This window comes from Staurois parvus, unplaced genomic scaffold (assembly GCF_062004578.1).
Source record: "Staurois parvus isolate SC_StPar_1 unplaced genomic scaffold, SC_StPar_1.0 ptg000635l, whole genome shotgun sequence".
Lineage (NCBI taxonomy): Eukaryota > Metazoa > Chordata > Amphibia > Anura > Ranidae > Staurois > Staurois parvus.
In genome coordinates, this window is record NW_028318431.1 from 5,428,143 (window position 1) to 5,449,945 (window position 21,803).

The 21,803-nt window shown below is 40.9% G+C and overlaps 1 protein-coding gene across 1 annotated transcript in view; it reads right to left on the reverse strand.

Annotated features, from left to right (window-relative positions):
• The window catches only part of PIGL (phosphatidylinositol glycan anchor biosynthesis class L), a 212,082-nt gene that overhangs the window by 18,173 nt on the left and 172,106 nt on the right, over positions 1-21,803 (reverse strand). The window contains exon 5 of the mRNA XM_089693688.1: positions 639-670. Coding sequence (XP_089549814.1) covers positions 639-670 — 32 coding nt within the window. The remainder of the gene's footprint in view (positions 1-638; positions 671-21,803) is intronic.

Below are 21,803 nucleotides of genomic sequence, written 5' to 3' on the forward strand. Positions count from 1 at the left end.
TCTCCAAAGCATCCTGGGAGTCTCTGATCCTGGGGTGCTTGTATCTTTAAGCATTAAGATTTAAGCTGGCAATAGATGGTTCAAATCTTGGCTGGTTCAGCAGGGACTAGCCGAGATTTGAACCATCTTTGGGCAGGCTGATTGTACCCAATTCGATTGTTGTATGACTTTGATTCAACAACCTGTCAGATTTTTCATGCAATTACTGCCAGCAGCTATAGCCACTAGCAATAATCACTTTGTTCTTTTGGCAGGGATGGCTCTCTCCGCTCCCCCTCCCTGCCAGGACAACACAATAGTTCTGTTGGAGGGATTCCCCCATCACATTGACTTACCTACACCTACTTACACTCACCATACCATGTCAATAAATGAAGCTGCTGTTCTCAAGACCTATCATTGATCATTTTCACTGCCATTGTTGCCATACTATAGATTTGTAGCCATGCTGACTGATTCCGATACAAGTATAGTAAAGGAAAGCTTCTTCCGGAGTTATTTTAGATGGAAACGTAAAATCTGAATGTACATGCACCTAGACACAGTAATGACCTGGGCTGTGTCTAGTTACTCTTTTTAAGTAGAATGAATATATATATATATATATCATAGGATACAACTAAAGGAGAATTGTGTACCTTCAGGTAACTTTCTTGAATGATGCAGAGATCTGTAATATAAAAGAACAATTACATTTATACGTACATATTTTTTCAGATATACAATACATCAATGTGATTGGCCCAACTAATAAAAGAAAGTTCCACAAATGGATAACTTGCCTAAAATGACCAACAAGGTTTTATTTTTATTCTCTGGGAAAACTATTAATGGAATCTGATATGTCAGTATCGATAAGTCCTCTGCTTCCGGTTCTATTTATCTTTTACTGTACACATATTGCTCTAGTAATTCCTGTTGTATAACCTTCAAAAGAAGCAGCTGCAACCCTCTACTGCAGGGGTCCCCAAACTGCGGCCCGCGGGCTGGATGTGGCACTTTTCTTGGTTTTATCCGGCCCTTGGGGCACTCCACTGATACGAGGCACTATCTCTTCCACTGACACCAAACACAGGTCACTATTCACCCCACTGACACCAACAATGGGGCACTATTCCTCCCACTGACATCAATGATAAGGCACTATTCCTCCTACTGACACCAATGATTGGGGCACTATTCCACCAACTGACACGAACAATTGGGCACTATTTCTCCCACTGACACCAACGATGGGACACTATTCCTCCCACTGACACAAATGATTGGGCACTATTCCTTCCATTGACACCAACAATGGCACACCATTCCTCCCAATGACACCAATGATGGGGTGCCATTCCTCCCAGTGACACCAATGATGAGATACTATTCCTCCCACTGACACCAATTATGTACATTTTTTTACCCCCATTTAGTAAACCAAGCCCATGGCATTTGCTTTGCTTGCTTTTATCTGGCCCTTGGGGCACTCCACTGATGAGGCACTATCCCTTCCGCTGACACCAAAGACAGGGCACTATTCCTCCCACTGACACCAATGATTGGGGCACTATTCCACCCACTGTCACCAACAATTGGGCACTATTTCTCCCACTGACACCAATGATAAGGTGCCGTTCCTCCCAGTGACACCAATGATGAGATACTATGCTTCCCACTGACACCAATGATCGGGCACTATTCCTCTCACTGACACCAACAATGGGGCACTATTCCTCCTACTGACACCAATGATGGGACACTATTCCTCCCACTGACTCCATTTATGTAAAAAATGTTTTACCCCAATTTAGTATACCAAGCCCATGACATTTTCTACTCCTTCTGGCCACAGTCCCGCCCCCCTAAAGATTGCAGGGCAGTAAACTGGCCCTTTGTTTCAAAAGTTTGGAGACCCCCTGCTCTAGTGCTTTCTGTTATGAATAAACTCACGTTACTAAATCATAACATTTGAAGCATTGCATATCTAAAGCGTAAACTTTTTTTTTTTATTTTAGATATCGTAAGGGAGGGTTATAAACGCAGTAAGTTTGTGTTTGTTTGCCAACTGTGACTATGATGGAGATCACCCTTCACTTCCTGTCTTGTAGAGTGGGTCTCAGTCTCGGAAGCTGGTTCCGCTGGCTCCCGATTAGAAACCTTGAAAGCTGCTGGTAACAGCTTTGTCAGTGTGCTGGGAGCATGCTCCCAGAACATAACCTCCTGCTGCCATGAACGCATATGTGCGGCGTGTCTAGGAGTTAATGCCCACCTTTCTTGTTGTTGCAAATATGCATTAAGCAGTCAGCAAGAGGTTAAAATGATCAGTTTTTTGGCTATACATTTTCTGAATGCAGAGGCCCTACAGAAGAAGACAGTAGCAAGTAGTTGCAAACCTTTGCTGTTGCATGATACTTCCACAACTGTTTATCAATCTATATTTTTAGAAAATAAATTACACTATAATGAATTTTAGTGAAAACAAACACAATTTCCATTTTTTTGTACTATTTAAAAGACAAGGTATTGTGGAGTAAATAGATACCAAATGCTTCAATGAGTTATGTTTTAAATGCTGTACCGCTGTGATAGATACACAAGCCATACCACCTACGCAGCATTAAAGTTCACTTAAAGGACCAGAAAAAGGTGTCGTAAAGGAGTTACTGTGTGTGTGAAAAATTTAAAAAATTCTCCAGAGGGGTAAAAAAAATACACCATTGCCAAAGTGGTGTAAATACTGTAGTAAATATAACTTAATTTTTTGATGTATAGGGAGTAAGCACATTCAAACCAGGTGCACCACCACCATGTGAGAAATTATTGAATCGGCGTACATTTCTGGCACTTTTTGTTCACACGTAACAATTAGGGTTTTTTTTTTTGCTAGAAAATTACTTAGAAACAGAAAACATTATATATTTTTTAAAGCAAAGGTCCTAGAGAATAAATTGGTGGGTTTTGCAATTTCTTATGTCACATGGTATTTGTGCAGTGGTTTTTCAAACACATCTTTTTGGGGGAAAATACACTTTTTTGAATTTTAATGCAAAAAAAACACAATTCTTTGTAAGATATAAAAGATGATGTTACACCGAGTAAATAGATACCAAACATGTCACACTAAATTTGCACGTGCCCATGCAATGGCAAGAAGCAATGTAAATTTCACTATCCATAGGCGACCCTTTAACCACTTCCCGACCGGCCATTGCATATAAACGGCCGGACGGTGGAGCTGCAGGGTTGGGTGGCAGTTTATAAATGGCCCCCCTGCACCCTGCTTGTGCGCGCTCCCCGTGAAACACCGATCGTCGGACGGGACCTCTGTACGAGGTCCTGATCATGTGATCATTGATTGGCCAATCAGTGATCACATGCAAAGTAGTAAGCAAGATGTCACTTCTGAAATCTGTGAATGATCACAGAGGTCACATGGTACAAGGCTATTCACAACAGCCTTGTACCATGTGACAAGCTGTGACCAATCACAGCTCACTCAGTAGTTCTCAATGGCTGCAAGAATGCAGACAGAGAGAGAGAGAAAGAGAAATGATTGCTTTTACATCCTATATGGGTGTAAAAGCAATCAGTGTAAAAAAAAAAAAAAATCTTCATCACCCCCCAAAAGTAGTACAGTGTCACCATGGTGACACTTTACTGCTAGGGTGACAGTATGTAAAAAAATAAATAAATAAATAAAATAAATAATAAAAAAAAAAAAGTAAAAAAAAAATGTTTAAAAATTATAATTTTTGGTTATAAACTAATTTGGCTTTTTTTTTTTTTTTTTGTACTAAAAAGATAACGGAATAAATTTTGGCCAAGATTTATGGTGAAATATTATTTATTTGCAAAATTTTATAAGAAAAACGCTTTTTTTCAAAATGTTTGGACATTTTCACTTACATAGCAAAAAAACTAAAAATCCCAGCGATGAATAAATACCACCAAAATAGTTTTATCTGTCTCAAAAAAATGGTAAAAAATTCATATGGGTATAGTGTTGCATGACCATGCAATTGTCATTCAAAGTGTGATAGCGCTGAAAGCTGAAAATTGCCCTGGTCAGGAAGGGGGTAAAAGTGTCCGGACTGGAAGTGGTTAAAAGCCTTTACAGGTTACCACTTTATATTTACAGAGGATGTCTAGAATTACTGCCCATGATCTGATGTTCGTGGTGATACCTCACATGCGTATGACGATCGCTGTTTGGGTGAGTGCAGGACCAACGCACGCATTCGCCTTTGCACACAAGCACGGGGGACAGGGGCACTTTGATTTTCTTTTTTACACTGTCACTTTTAAAAAATAGTTTTTTGATCACTTTTATTGCTGTTATAAAAAATGTAAACATCCCTTGTGACAGCAATAGACCTGTAACAGGTGCTCTTTATGGAGGAACCTGGATTCAATAACACCCCCAAATCCTTCCTCTGTTCTTAAAAGCATTCAATCACACCACAATCGGTGTGACTGAATGCTTTTATTTTTTTAAAATGGCGCCGACTGTTTTCAAGTAAACCAGAAGTGGGCGATCTGGACTCCCATTAGGAGGGTAGATTCCATGAAACCGATGGAAGGGGGGGTGGGGAGGAGTCCCCTCCTGCTGGTTGTAATAGCAATCAAGTGGCTAGTTAGCTGCTCTGATTGCTATTAGAAGAAAGTCGACCGTCGGCTGCAGGCATCTTCTCAGTACAACTACTTAAAGACCAGTGACGTACCTGGTTGGCAAGTGGTTAATTTGTTGCAGGAAGTGCTTATTAGGCCTCATGTACACTGGGTCAAAAAAGGAACCTTTAAAGGGTGTTTAACTTTTTTTTCTTCCTCTAAGTGCCCCTACATGTTAGCCTATGTATCCATGCACACAGAGGCGTTTACAGGCAGGCATGACACTTCAGAGGCCAAAAAAAAAACCCCAGCAACTTCATTTGTGAGTTTAGGAGAAGAGTGTTAAAGCAGAAGAAAACGCCCGATGCACATAAACGCGCCTAAATGCTAGACACAGTTAGCGCCTGAGCATTCATCCATTTCAGTGGCCAGAATACATTAATATTCTGCCCAGTGGAATGAATGAACAAATGCTTCACGTGCCTAAACACATTTGGAAAGGCTGCTTTAGGCGCATTTTTTTTCTGCTGCTTAAGCGAGCATGAAGAAATCAGCACCTTTTATTTTTTTTTGTGTGCGCCAGTCTTTGTAAAGCTGGCAATACAATGAGTAAATTTAAGCCAGTTCCTGATGAACCACCTAAAATTAGAGGGTGTCTGAAAACCGGAAAATTGTTGGCCGAACAGTGACTGTCCCCAATCAGATGCATGCCAGCTGTAAAAATGCAAATCATATCAGCAGGAGAGATTTGTCCAACCATGTTGTTCAGTGTGGATGACGGAATTGAATGGTTTCTCAGGTTCGGCCCACTGGGGTCGATGGAGTAATCCATCAATGTTGTCCAGAGCTTGCTTTGTTTACAGGTTTGGGTGATAATTGTCAGTGTGCAAATATAAAAGTTATGAAAGGCCATTAGGTTTTCATGTTAAATATGTGCTTGCTAAATGATGAGTAACTGTGACAATAATAGGAAATGACTGCTTATAATAAGAGATCACAGAATTCTTCCTAACACTTATTACAGAAACAGAAACTGAGGGGAAATTCAATATGTCACAGTTACCACAACAGATGGCATGGGAAAATCCTTCAGTGACAGCTGTTCTGATGGTAACTGTTAAAATTGTGATTCCCCTCATTTTAAGGATACTTCCACTCCACATTTTTGACAGAAAGTCTAAAGCATGCCAAAAGGCACATATACACCAATGAAAAGCTGATGAAGGTTTTAACCACTCCCCATTTCCACTATGCTTGTCTTTATCTTGGAAATCACTTATTTTGTTTTGTACCCACCTATGCCTTACTGCTGGCCTGTCACTGACCAATAGTGAGGCAGGGAAGGTGGGACAGGGAACAGCAAAGACGTCCTTGATGAAGTCATTATTTGCATGACAGAATGCGCCAGAATTAAGGGCTTGCAGAGTTCTCTAGAACAGCGGTATCCAAACTGTGGCCCTTTGCTAACCTTTATCTGGTCCTTGGGAAAATATTCCTCCCAGTGATATAAAGCACTATTTTTACCACTGATACCAACATTGGGACATAATTCCTGTCACTGACACTAATGATGGGGCACTATTCCTACCTCTAATATCATCAATGGGGCACTATTCCTTCTACTAATATCATCAAAGGGGCACTATTCCTCCCACTATTATCTATGATGAGACGCTATTCTCCCACTGACACCAACAATGGGGCACTATTCCTCCCACTGATACCAATGATGGGACACAATCCCTCCCACTAATATCAATGGTGAGGTACTATTCCTCCCACTGACACTAACAATGGGGTACTATTCCGCACACTGATACCAATGATGTGCACTATTCATCCTACTGATGCCAATGACGGGATACTATTCTTCCCACTAATATCAATGATGAGACACGATTCTCCAACTGAAATCAACAATGGGGCACTATTCCTCCCACCGATACCAATGACAGGACACTGTTTCTCCAGCTAATATCAATGATGATGCACTGTTCCTCCCACTGACATCAACAATGAAGCACTATTCCTCCCACTGATATCAATGATGAGGCACTAATTCCTCCCACTGACACCAACAATGGGGCACTATTCCTCCCACTATTACCAAGGATGGGGCACTACTCCTCCTACTGACCACCTACCCTAAGGCAATGGTAAGTCTCACTGATTCTGAGCCCAGGACATTTTCTATTGTCACAATCCTCCCTCCCTTAAAGTCTGAAGGACAGTAAACTGGCCCTTTGTTTGAAAAAAATAGAAACCCCTGCTTTTGAAGATAATGTGCAGGCACCTCTAGGTATTGGTTTATTATATTTTGTGGCAATAACCCTTAAGGGACTTTGGTCTCATTCACATGAGTGGCACATAACTGTACTAATATGCTGTGTATTACAAATAAAATCTAAGTTCATGTATGGTAAAGTCTATAAAAGCAGTTACACAGAATTAAAAAAAAAAAAAAAAAAACATTTCCCTGAACATTCTTCCACATACCGAAGAAAACTATTTTTGTGAATGAAAACATTTTATCAACGCAAAGCATGCTGACAATGGAGAAAAATCCCAGAACCTCAGACACAAAGAAAGCTACATGATCTCTCTGGAGATCCACATGACTGAAGACTAAAGTGGCAGTCAACCCATCAGATAGCACAGTCCCATTATGCAATCTTCCGACCTTGTGACTGTATAGTGAGATCATGGAAAGAGGTGTGTCCTGTAATCAGGCCAGATGGATGAGATACTGTTGATCAGAAGGCTAGCTTTCCACTAAATATAAAAGGCTGTTAAAGCTAAACTGCAACTTTGTTTATAAAGACAAACTAGAAGTAAATTTTCACAAATATGAAGGGAATATCTCTGCTGAGACTAATAAACATGTACACAACTGATCTGACTTCATAATTATGGCATTTTAATTTAAAATGGAATTTTACACCACATCTTTGGTTAGAATTGGGAAGTGTAGTTCTCCCTGGCAGGTTTTCTTGTTGTCTGTGTCCCTGTTGGTTTCCCAGCAGCACCAGCTGCACAATGACGTTTCTTCATGTATTGTTATGGAGAATCCATCAAGGAGCCCGTGACATTGTCATTAGCCCCTAGTGGATTTTCATGTATGTATGAAGAATATACTGCAGAGAAGAGGAAATAGTATGTTAAAGTGACACTAGACTAAAATAAAACGAATGTGATATATTTAAATATAAATAGAATGTACCTTCTACCTCTCTCTTCCGTTGTTTCATCTCTCAAATGCAAACTTAGGTTAGTGACTCAAGAAATATTCAAGCAACTAGATTGGCTTGATGGCCATGCAGCAAGTCAGCAATGGCAGCTCAGGTAATTCTCCCCACACATTATCTTGTAAATTAAAAGCTACCATTCCCATCTTTAAAAAAAGGACCCTCTTTAATTCCCAGAACCCTTGAAGCTGGGGTATGAACATCCCTAACTTTCACACGTTCCATTATTTTACATTCTTTTGGTGGATCTTAGGAATCTGTCCCATTTTTTTTCTTTATTAAAGAAGCCCCAGTCTGGCATAATGCCAAAGCAAGACTGTGGTGGTGTAGCTGAGATTTCAGGTGGCACTTAGCCCTGCTGGCATTCCAGAGACATGTAAAGAGCTAGAAAGTGTGATTGTGCATTGCACCAAGCTACCCAACACTAAATGGCTTTCAGCAGATTACTGTGCCTAATGTAAAAGGCACAGCCATTCGCATTTGAGTATGTTTTGATATACTCTAACATGCACTCGCCTGGGTCGCAAACCAGTTGACTCAGTCTTTACAGAGTATTAGAAGAAATAACACATGTGCGTTGCACTGCTGGTGGAAAATGAGTGACAGATATCTAGAGCAGTGGATTAATATCCTATTCTGTGTTAAAATTAGCCAAAGTGTGAGTGAAACTTTAGCTCTTTTACAACAGGCTTATGGTGCACATTTCATGAAGAAAGCAAGTATTTTTGAATGGCATAGGCGTTTTAAGGAGGGTCGGGAAGAGATTCACTATGATGTATGAAGTGGGCAGCCAAAAACGCAAAGGACAGATGCAAATGTGGACAAAGGTTAAAGGAAAGTGTTTGGAGGAAAAGACCAGAGCATGATAAGGCAACAAAAAGAACTCTGGCTGACAAGTGGATCCTCCCCTATGATAATGCTCCTGCACATTATGCCTTACATGTTCAAGATTTTCTGTCCCAACATACACTTTTTACAGTCCATTCTGGGAATTAAATTGTCACACCTTGTACATATACCTGTCTCATATGGTGCATTAGTTAGAATAACATTAGAAGTAAACTAGATGAAAACAAGTGAAAAGATCAGTGAGTAAAGCCTAGTACACACGGGCCGAATGTCAGGCAGCATCGGCCAGTTCAAAATAAACTTGAACCAGCCAACATTCAGCCAGGGTTTACAGCAGCCAGTCCAACTGAAGCCAGCCATTCACCAGCTTCTGTCAAAGGGGAATGACTGAAAAAGGTCTTCCAACGGCTCTCGATCAGCGTGCTCAGCCAATGGCATAGTGGATGCTATTTATCCAATGTTAGTACAGTGGCTCCTCCTGAGCTGTCAGTTTTTTTGTGTTCAGCCCACTGAGTTGAACATAAAAAAATAGTATTGTGTACTAGGCTTGAAACAACTTGTCCCACTCTTGTGAATAGTCTATGGCAAGCTTAAAGAGGTGGCGATCTACCTAAACAACATGGTAGAATTCAAAGATCACCGGGCACAGTGTTGCCTCCTCACACGTGATTTAAACCTCTAATTGCCATACTACCGTGTCACAATTTGCTTGCATTGCATGGCAATCATGGATTTAAATCAGGTGGTGAGGGTGCAACCTATTGCCTCGTCACTACCTGTCAAATGCACTTGGATCGGTTGCAGAGGAGCAGCAGTGCCTACTGCACCTGTGAATGAGCCCTTAGTAGTAATCGGCAATGGCACCCTAAGAGCTTGTTCACATGTTGGGGGGTTGTAAAAACCCTCGGTTAAATCATGGTTTCCACAATCCCTACCCCCTTTAGCTGCTGAGGCAGCAGCTAAAGGTGTACACATGCCGCAGCAGGAATTACACCCCCTGTTGCCTTTGGTGGGTGCTACCGCCTGTCAACCGAGACCCATTCAAGTAAATGGGCCGCTCTGCAAGTGCCCCGCAACTGCATGCTTCTACAGGGTCCAGGGCTTAAAGAAGGTGGTGAGAAAGCAACAAGCTGCTACCTGTTTAACCCCTTGTTTGCTGTACTGTACAAGGTTGCAGGGCAATTGCAGAGCGACCTTATTCACTTAAATGGGTCTTACTTGGCTGGTGCTACACCCACCAACCATGATAGGGCGTAGGAGCAACACTACAGAGGAGACATCAACTTATGCGGCTCTTGCTCCCTACTACAGCTCTAACTTTACAAGTAGTTCCTCTGCATTGCACTCTGCTCTAGGATGGCATGCCAGCAAGCCCAGACCGAGATCTACTAGTCACCTGGCCAAGATCTACTGGTTGTTGACCCCCAGTCTATGCCCTCAGGAATTGTACATTGGATTGGCTATCAGGTTAAACATTTCTGTTTTGCTCTCCTGTTTCCTTGAAGTTAAACATTGACGTGGCTTGTGATTCCGATTTTGCAGAGAGGTCTGAAAGTCAACGCCTTCTTACTGTCTGGCTATGGGACCCAATCCAACTAGAGTAAAGGTTTCTCCTTTTCAAAAGCTGGCTTAGCTAGCAATAGCTAACAGTCTAACAGGATTTGTGCACCCTTCCCAAATATCCAAAAGTCAACTGGTCAGACAAAAGTATTTTGTTTTTGTGTATCTTTACATCAAAAACAGGATGGTTATTACAAATTGTAAAATAATCTTTCTTGTAACCTGTAAGCACATAATGTATGTGCTCATATTTATTGCCTGAAAGCATTCATAACATCTTCATTGCTACAACTTGAGTACCTATTACCTGTAGTGCTGAAACAACTAATCAACATAATCAATTATAATTGATTATGAAAATAGTCAAACTATTTTCATAATCGATTTGTTGGTCAGCTGATTAGTTGGCTTCCACGCCGCCCTATCGCAGAAATACTGCTACAGGGCAGCACAGCTACGCAAAATCACGTGTATATACCTGATTTTGCAGTTCCAGGTAGGAGCCCACAGCCTCGGCTGTCAATCACCAGGTCCCAGCCGGTGATTCCCCGCTGGCACCCGGTGATCTCCAAGTATTACCGATGGGGGAGAGACCTGTATGTAAACAATACAAATCTCTCCCACCAGCTCCTGCACACTGCTTTGTATGGCTCTGCAGAGCCATACAAAGCAGTGTGCTTACAGTGTAAAGCACACACAGCCCACATAGCAAAACAGCACACAGCACACAGTTAACCCTTTGATCGTCCCACATGTTAACACCTTCCTGCCCAGTGCCATTAGTACAGTGTCAGTGCTATTTATTAGCACTGATCACTGTATTGATGTCACTGGGGATGTCAGTGACACCAAGTCAGTTCCCCCCCAGTGTCAGAATGAATGCCGCAGTCCCGCTATAAGTCGCTGATTGCCACCATTACTAGTAAAAATATACCACCATTTGTAAACGCTATAACTTTCACGTAAACCAATTAATTTACACGTATTGGGATTTTCTTTAGCAAAGACATGTAGCAGAATACATTTTGGTCTAAAGTTATGACAAAATTTGATTTTTTAAAACATTTTTACTGGACATGTTTAATAGCAAAAAGTAAAAAATATAGTTTTTTTTTTTCTCAAAATTATCGGTCTTTTTTTGTTTATAGCGCAAAATAAAAAAAACAAAAAAAGGACGTAAGTTTCATTTGGGTGCAGTGTTGCATGTCAGTTAAAGTAACGCAGTAATGGCCTGGTCAAGAAGGGGGGTAAATCCTCTGGAGGGCAAGTGGTTAAAGTGATTCTAAAGGAAAAAGTTTTTTTTACCTTGCTATAGGGGAACTCTATACTATACTTTCGGACTTGCTCTAGGGGCATTCCAAAGGCAGGAGGAGCCAGAGGTGCAGATGGGGAACCCCAGAAGAGGACAATCGGGGCTGTTCTGTACAAAACTATTGCACAGAGCAGGTAAGTATGACACCTGTGTTGTTTAAAAAAAATCACTTTAAGAGCTCTGTGCAGGGAAGATTAGCGTGTGAACCCAGAGAAGCTGGAGGTAATATAAATTATTACAATTAAATTCAAAGTAAAAGTTTACTAGTATTGTGCATTATATTTAAAATGATTATATCCATGCAAAAAAAAAATCATCCTTTAGTACTACTTTAATATAAAAGATTTATGTCCCCTCCCCCACCCTCCACCTTTCATATACAGTACAGTGCCTTGAGAAAGTATTCATACCCCTTGAAATTTTCCATATTTTATGTAATAGACCAACACAAAGTGGCACATAATTGTGAAGTGGAAGGAAAATTATAGTTTTCACATTTTTTTTACAAATAAATATCTGAAACGTGTGGCTTGCATTTGTATTCAGCCCCCTTTTCTCTGATACCCCTAACTAAAATGTAGTGGAACCAATTACCTTCAGAAGTAACCTAATTAGTAAATAGTCCACCTGTGTGTAATAAATACAGCTGTTCTTAGAAGCCCTCAGACGTTTGTTGGAGAACATTAGTGAACAAACAGCATCATGAAGGCCAGGGAACATGGCAGGCAGGTCAGGGATAAAGTTGTGGAGAAGTTTAAAGCAAGGTTAAGTTATAAAAGGAGTAGTAGAAGTAGTATTATTAGTAGAAGTATGCAGCAGCACCCAAGACATACAATCACAGGAGTAAAATCCCATCAGAATCACACACAACTCACACTACATAATCGAACCTGAAATCACATCAAAATTGCATCACACTAGTGTGAACCAGGCCTAATTCTTGTAGAAGATATGTTTGAACTGTGTGATTATAACAACCCTTGGCTGTTTTAAAGCTAAACTTCAGGAAGATATAAAAACAAAAAATTAATGCCGTTATGAATTATTAAAAAAAATTATGATATAAATTTTCATATATAATAAGTGTAGGTATCTGAACTGGTTTCAATATCAGTTTCCTGAAATCCACTGCACCACAGGACTGATAGGGTGGCATGGTAAGTTTGTTTTCTAGCTTAGTAGTTCTCATCGTGAACTACATGTATTTAAATTGATATTAAAGGTTCAAGTTTATTGTTCTTAAAAATAACAAATGTCATATTAACCTGCTCTGTGCAATGGTTTTGCAAAGAGCAGCCTCCATCCTTCCCTTTTCAGGTCCCCTGCCGGCACTCCTGGTTCCTTCCCCCTGCAGGGTGCCCCGACAGGAAGCTGCATCTTATGGGGGCACTGGTGCAGGCTCGCTCCTGAGCCTGGGCTGTTTGCGTCTATTCAGACACACAGCCTGGCTCAGCCCCATCCCCCACTCACGGGATTTGACTGACAGCAGTAGGAACCAATGACTCCTGCTGTTCTCAGCCAAGCCTATGAATGCCGGGAGAGGGGAGAAAAGCTGCTGCAGAGTGCTGGACTGAGATCAGGCTCAAGTAAGTATTTAGGGAAGCTGTGGGGGGATCGGCACGTAGAAGATGCATGCATAGAATGCATTAAGGTAAAAAACCTTTTATCTTTACAACCACTTTAAACTGTCTACACAGATGCTTGCAAATGTCAGCTTCTTACCGCCTATTTTCACCCTGTAAAGGCTGAACCACCGCATTTCATTGCACGTGGTTGTGGTGCAGCTTCCTACACTTAAAAGGGACGCTTCTTGTGGCAGTACTGCCCACCGAATGTTATTAGGGATTTTATTATTGCGGCAGCATGTATACACGTTAATGAGATGTATAACCTTACACCAGTAAGCTGAAATCAAAAGAACAAAAACTTTCATTAAAGTGTATTTTTGAATTGCCACAAAAGGTATAAATCCACTTTGAGTGCACCCAATGCCTTTGCAAGCATATTACCTTTTAAACCTAGCAGTGACATGATCACTGTGTCACACGTACAGTAGCTTTTGCAGAGAGCAGAGCTGTGGGAAGGACCCAGCAGGTATCCCCACTACACAAAGCTTGTAGAAACCTATGGGGGAATCGGATGGGGTACACATACAAGACCAGTCACCTTGCACAATTGGAAAGAGAAGCAGTGACTGGTCTTTATTACAGGAAACACAGAGACAAAGTTGCACACTGGATTGCTGCATAGATATAGAAGAAATACACAAAGTACATCAAGATTCATATAAGAATACACATACCGATTGTATTTAGACAATATTTGTACAGTATATGCTGGAGTTCAGCTTGGACATGTAGACATAGACATGTAAAATTATCCTTAAGAAAAATAGGCAGAAAGATTCTCTGGAATATGGACAAGCTATCAGAGTGCACTGACTTGGCCCTAAATTATACCACAAGAAAGAAAGATACTGTAAAGTTGATTCACAGGGCTCAATCAAATTTGGACTTCTCCCTGACTTTTAATGATTGCCTTTGACCAACATGCTCATTATCACCCACTAGGAAGACAGAAATGGTCCAGTTAGTGTAAGCAATGCTTGAAGTCAAGAGCATCACTTTCTATTATCAGGATTTTTATGGCCAGTCTAAATCTGAATGCAGATTTTTATATTTGGTTGTCTAGGATTGTTTGAGCAAAGCTGTCATTAACTATATATTGTGGTCTACTTTGAAAAGAATAAAAATATTTTGTTACTTTGCCCCATCCCATTGTTTGATTTCATTTCATGCATTCAATGAATGACTCTAGTAGACAACAGGAGCCAGAATATATCAGAATGTAATGCTTACACAAGTTGATATATTGTAAAACCTCTAGCACAGAGTTTTGATTAGACATGTGCGTGTCATAACGAATTGATTTTCGGAGATTTGGATGTATACAATCTCCACATGGACAAAATAACGAGTCCAAAAAACGTTATAACAAAATTAACTAATGCATTTGTTTCATTTGGATGAAGTCACATAATGCAACAGTAGTTTGGGCCCATGGGGAAATTTATACCCTTTTCAAATGTTTGATTATTCAGATTCAAGTAATTATGTGATTTAAATTGAATTTGTAATTGTCACAGTGGGATAGATTTACTAAAACTGGTGCACTCGGAATCTGGTACAGCTGTACATGGTAGCCAATCAGCTTCTAACTTTAGTTCGTTCAGTTAAGCTTTGACAATAAAACCTGGAAGCTGATTGGTTTCTCTGCAGAGCAGCACCAGATTTTGCACTCTCCAGTTTTAGTAAATCAATCCTAGTCAGTCAGTTCAGCTCCATAGTCTAATGAAATGCTTAGGTTTGAAAAATTCGGGGTCACCAAATTTTGAAATATTTATTCAGTTGCATCTGAAAATATTGAATCCCTCTGAATAGTTTTATTTATGAATAATGAATGTACCCAAAATATATACTAATCTTTCAGAAAAAAACTGCAAATCGAATCCACCCAGACCAACGAATATACGTAACAAATGCTGAAGATACAAAACGAATTTTGAAAACGAATCCGTTCAATATAACGAATATGACAAAATAAAATTCTGACTGAATGCACGTGAAACTAAAATTTCCGGCGTGCACATGTCTAGTTTTGATGAAAGCTTACTAGTCTTGGTTTCTTTTTTTTGGGCGTTTTCCCTTTATTTTTCCATGTTTATCCTGCAAATAATACACTTCTGTCCTTTTGTAACTACACTCCATCTTTAAAAGCGGAGTTCCACCCAAAATTGGAAGATCCGCTTGTTTACCTCCTCCCCCCTCCACTGCCATATTTGGCACTTTTTGGGGGTAGGGGGAAAAAGATACCTGGCTTTGACAGGTACCCGCTCACACTTTCGACTCAGTTTGGCCCCCTCCTTCCTCCCACAGTCTTCTGGGACACTTCACTAGTATCAGAAGACTGCCGGACCAATCAGGATGCACAACACAACTCGCGCATGAACAGTGGGCACCTGGCTGTGAAGCCACAAGCTGTCACAGCCTGGTGCCCACAGTTGAGATGCAGGCACTGGGAAGAGAAGAGGGAGAGAAAGGATGGCGCAGGTGAGGACATCGCTGGACTCTGAGACAGGTGAGTGTCTCATTATTAAAGGTCAGCAGCTTCAGTTTTTGTAAACAAAAATGACTGGAACTCTGCTTTAACTGTTTCTATTTACCTAACTGTTTATCAAGTGCATATGTTGAGGAAACAATACACTAAAATGAGTTTTAGAGCAAACAAAGACAATATAATATCCAATTCTTGGTAGAATATAAAAGATGGAGTTGCATTGACTAAATAAATACCAAATGTGTTAAAGTGGAACTTCACCCTCTCAACACTGACTATTTAGGCTGCTAACATTAGTAAAGGGATAAGAAAAGTATATCAGGTTTACTTGTTTTAAACTTTTTTTTACATTTCTCCAGTTACTTCCTGGTTTCCATGCCTAGGCAAATGATGTCATAGATCCCAGGAGTCTTCAGGAGGGGAGGAGGGGTTTTCTTAGCTAAGCACACCTTCCTGCCTGCATGGCTGAACTAAGGACAGATGGATGAATCTTATGCCCTTACTCAAGATGGCCATGGCCAGAAATGCTAGAGGGTGTTTTTAAATGTGATTTATGCAAAATAAAGCATGGAGACACAGACACATGGATGGGTGAGTTTGCTTTGAACATTAAAAATGAATTAAACAGCATTTTGTTTATTTTGGTTTATGGTGCTCAGAAGCAGTGTAGGTCCGCTTTGCACAGAGAAACCCCAATCCCCTTCTTTTGGGGTCCCCATCGGTGCTCCTGGCTTCTCCTGCCTTTCGAGTAGCAAGCGGCTTGCTAGGAGGGGTACTTGTGCAGGCTTGATCCGAAGCCAGAATGTGTGTGTCTCAGCCCCACCCCCTTCTCCCTTATCGCTGGAGTTGATTGACAGCAGTATGAGCCAATGTGGATATATGTTTCGAGGGTGTATCCCCACTTTCTCAAGGGGCTTGAGAAAGGGGGACATGGCCCTAAAACATGTAGCCACATTCACCCGACAGTAGAAGTGACCTGTGTGAGCTCAACAACAGCAAGATCTGACATGAGCTCAGTGTGAAGCTGAATTGGTTTCCTTCCTTCAGCCTGTCAGCTTGTAGTGAGAGATTCAGACTTCATACTGAGTAACCACTGAACATCACTGCCCATGATATCAGTAGTTCTATAACATCAAGATGGGGCTGTATTCAGGGTGCTTTTAGCTCATGAAATATGTGAGTTTAACCATTCTTGAATGTAATACTTTAATCATTAAATGTTTAACTGTGCAAGGTATGCGCTTCCCTGTTTTTCCTCTTTTATGTCTTTTACTTAGATCCAGTGCATTCCCTTGTGCACGGTGTAATCAGGGATAGCTGCAGAAGACTTTGCTTTAGTTCTTACCAAAGCCCTGGGACTATATTCAGATACTAATCAATCATCAATTGCTCAATTTTTCTGTCACACTGCTGGTGGTCTTGTTTTTATTTGGGATGTAGTGTTCACAGCATTTTTTGTTTATTTCTTGAAAATGATTTGTATATAGAAATTTCTTTGCAAGGGAAATTCTTCTAAAGAAGATTTTAATTCTAATATCCCTAGGCTGCTCTTCTTTTGTGTCTCCTACTTTCATTGCCGATGGTATAGGAACATTATTAAACAGTTTCCCAGATGAAAGAACATCGAGAACTATAACAAAAAAAAGTCTGAATTCCTGCCAGGTAGACAAAAAGGAGCAACAAGCTGAAACACAATAGAAGCATTGTATTATTAAAAGTTTGGGCAACAATCACCAAGTATTGTTCCTGCACACCTATAAAGATACCATATTTAGACACCAGAGCTTTCCCTTCCTATAGATTTATAGACGGGTCCATTATTTTAAGCACCTGTATGGGTCATATGAAAAGGTGGAAGTCTATAAAGCAAACTTAATTTATTCTACAACAAATTACATTTACTAACTAAATCACAATTTTACTATAAACAAGATCATAGCATATAGTTTATTTACTATAAACAAGGTTCATTTTTCATCATTTTATCATCTGTAAAACTTAAAGCAGCAGTTTAGTTGTTTTTTTTTTTTACATACCGTAACTTATCTCTTTGAAGTGTATCTCATGTCCAGCTGGTTGCTGCATAGCGTAGAAATCTACCCACTGCTGCCTGGTTCATCCCATAGCACTTATCGTTCAGCACTGCTGGAGTTCACATCAGCCGCTGCTTGCCTGAACCTTCTGCTCCCCTCCTCCAACTATAAAACTCACAGTATCCTGTTCCAGAATACAAAGTGTTGCATGACTGGAGGAGGCAGATCCTGTCATTCACCTGTCCATCTGCCATTAACAGAACACTCTGAATTCTGGGAAAGAAATCTACAAATGCTATGAATGGAGGAGGCAGGGTGTAAGGTGTGGACAAGCAATTTCAGAATTAAATATGGCATCTGTTTTATTTGTTTTCTGTCTTTATTCAATTTTATGTATTCCGATTTTTGTGTATCAGCCACATTAGGCAAGTCATGCCCTGTTCAAATGTCTCAAAAATAAAATATTGCAAGTAAATAATCCTCATGAATTTAAGCCAAATGTATTCCGCTACATTTCTATGGTAAAAAAAAACCAAATTAGTGTATATTATTTAGTCTGTGTAAAAGTTTTAGAGTATACAGGTGAAACTCGAAAAAATAGAATATCATGCAAAAGGTCATTTATTTCAGTAATGCAACTTAAAAGGTGAAACTAATATACGAGATAGACTCATTACATGCAAAGCAAGATAGTTCAAGCCGTGATTTGTCATAATTGTGATGATTATGGCTTACAGCTCATGAAAACCCCCAAATCCACAATCTCAGAAAATGAGAATATTGCATGCAATCAATAAAACAAGGATTGTACATAGAACAATATCGGACCTCTGAAAAGTATAAGCATGCATATGTACTCAGTACTTGGTTTGGGCCCCTTTTGCAGCAATTACTGCCTCAATGCGGCGTGGCATGGAAGCTATCAGCCTGTGGCACTGTTGAGTTGTTATGGAAGATAAGGATGCTTCAATAGCGGCCTTCAGCTCATGTCTCTCATCTTTCTCTTGGCAATGCCCCATAGATTCTCTATGAGGTTCAGGTGAGGCGAGTTTTCTGACCAATCAAGCACAGTATTCCCACGGTCATTGAACCAGGTTTTGGTGCTTTTGGCAGTGTGGGCAGGTGCCAAGTCCTGCTGGAAAATGAAGTCAGCATCCCTATAAAGCTTGTCTGCAGAAGGAAGCATGAAGTGCTCTAAAATCTCCTGGTAGACGGCTGCATTGACCCTGGACTTAATGAAGCACAGTGGACCAACACCAGCAGATGACATGGCTCCCCAAATCAACACAGACTGTGGAAACATCACACTGGACTTCAAGCATCTTGCAATGTGTGCCTCTCCATTCTTCCTCCATACTCTGGGTCCTTGGTTTTCAAATGAGATGCAAAAGTTGCTCTCATCAGAAAAGAGGACTTTGGACCACTGAGCAACAGACCAGGTCTGTTTTTCTTTAGCCCAGGTAAGACGCTTCTGACATTTGTTGTTCAGGAGCTGCTTGACAAGAGGAATACGACATTTGAAGCCCATGTCCAGGATCCGTCTGTGTGCGGTGACTCTTGATGCACTGACTCCAGCCTGAGTCCACTCCTTGTGAAAGTCCCCAACACTTTTGAATGGCCTTTTCCTGACAATCCTCTCCAGGGCTGCGGTCATCCCTGCTGCTTGTGCGCCTTTTTCTTCCACACTTCTCCCTTCCACATAACTTTCTATTAATGTGCTTTGATACAGCACTTTGGGAACATCCAACTTCTTTTGCAATTACCTTTTGAGGCTTTCCCTCCTTATGGAGGGTGTCAATGATGGTTTTCTGCACAACTGTCAGGTCAGCAGTCTTTCCCATGATTGTGATTCCTACTGAACCAGACTGAGAGACCATTTAAAGGCTCAGGAAACCTTTGCAGGTGTTATGGCTCAATTAGCTGATTAGAGTGGGACACTTTGAGCCTAGAATATTGCACCTTTTCATAATATTCTAATTTTCTGAGATTGTGGATTTGGGGTTTTCATGAGCTATAAGCCATAATTATTATTATTATACAGGATTTATAAAGCGCCAATAGTTCGCTCAGCGCTGTACATTACAAAGGGGGACAGAACATGTGACAGAACAATACCAATACAATGCAAAACATGAGGGGATTGAGGGCCCTGCTCTTTGGAGCTTACAATCTAGGAGGGAGGGGATAGTGGTTCAGGAGGAGATAGCTGTGGGGGATGGAGTGGTAGGAAGAGTGGAGGAGGTCGGTCAAGTTAGCAGGGGGTAGGGTAGGCTTCCCTGAAGAGATGGGTTTTCAGGGTGCGCCTAAAGGAGAGGAGAGTAGGTGATAATCTGATGGGTTGGGGCAGGGAGTTCCAGAGGATGGGTGACACCCTGGAGAAGTCCTGGAGGCGGGCATGGGAGGAGGAGACCAGGGAACTAGAGAGAAGGAGGTCTTGTGAGGAGCGGAGTGTGCGTGCTGGGCGGTACTTGGATATTAGGTCAGTGATGTAGTTCGGGGCAGTATGGTGGACGGCTTTGTACGTCAATGTTAGGATTTTGAATTTGATCCGTTGCGCAATCGCAATCACAATTATGACAAATCACGTCTTGAACTATCTTGATTTGCATGTAATGAGTCTATCTCATATATAAGTTTCACCTTTTAAGTTTCATTACTGAAATAAATGAACTTTTGCACGATATTCTAATTTTTCGAGTTTCACCTGTATATATAAAATCTGAAAATAGATAACTTCTGATATACTGACAGCCTATCTCATTTCTTGAGGCCCGAAAGGGCCAGGACATTACAAATATCCCCCAAATGACCCCTTTTTTGGAAAGTAGAAAGTCCAAGGTATTTAGTAAGAGGCATGGCGAGTTTTTTAAAGTTGTAATTTTTTTGTCACACTTTTTTGAAAAATGAAGAAATTAAAAAAAATGTTTTTTTCACAAACATCTTTTACGTACTGTCACCAGGGCAGTACAGCATCATCACATAACTGTGGTGGTGATCAGGAACACTGACTGGTGACATTATGTAAAATAAATAAATAAATTATTTAATTTCATTTTCTTAGTTTTTTCTTATATTTTTTTGTAGTGACCAGAGCATACAGTGTTACCATAGTAACACTGTACTACTCTGCGGAGGTTATCAGGATTTTTTTTTTTTACACATTATGTTTAGAACTGAATTTTACAGCAACCACAGCTTATCACGTGGTACAGATGGGCTGTGATTGGCCCTGTCTGTACCATGTGATCACTGTGACCAATCAAAGAGCTCATCACAATAGTACACAATGAAAGGCATGAATCAAAGACTTTCATTGTGTACAATTGTCATGTGATCTGCTGTGATTGGCCACAGTGATTACATGGTACCGGCAGTGGGCTGGTACAGTGATCTGTCACCGGCTGTGTCTGGTGGACATAGTATGTGACATATCATGCCCGAGCATAGCTCACATGAGGCGCTATCCTGGGAAGACATCATATGATGTCCTCCAGGATAATAAGGCTCCCGCACAGCCATCATGTTACAATAGGCCTGGCAGGAAGGGGTTAAACACATACACTCTGCTTTTGCAATGGGCATGTTCACACCTATAAAAGGGTTAACAACAATTAGGCTGCTTTCATATTGATCCACAGGTGCAGTGCAGTGCTCCTATGTTTTGTTTTTTTTTCGTTTACAGGGGTTTGAGGGGGTGGTGGTAAAACCAAGTAGTTGAGATATGTTTTTACAACACACCCCAACCATTGGTATAGCATCAGGGGTCACAATGGTGACCCTACCCCATGCTCCAGGGAACCATGCAGCCTCCCTGTCATATTCTGTTTTGCACTTGGATAGGAGGGAAGGCGGGTGCACCATTTTCCTTCTGAAACCGCTGAAAGCCAGCTTCTCCTCCTCTCCCTCCCGACGGCATTCCGCAGCTGCAGGAGGAAAATGCTCATTATGTTATTTAAAATAAAACATTTGAAATTCTGAACCATTTAATTTCATTGTGGACCGTGACTGGTTACCAGGTCACTTAAGAGGCCCTTGCTCTTCAAAAGGTTGAGCAACCTGCTTTAAATGTTAAAATTCCCAAGATTAGCTGAACAG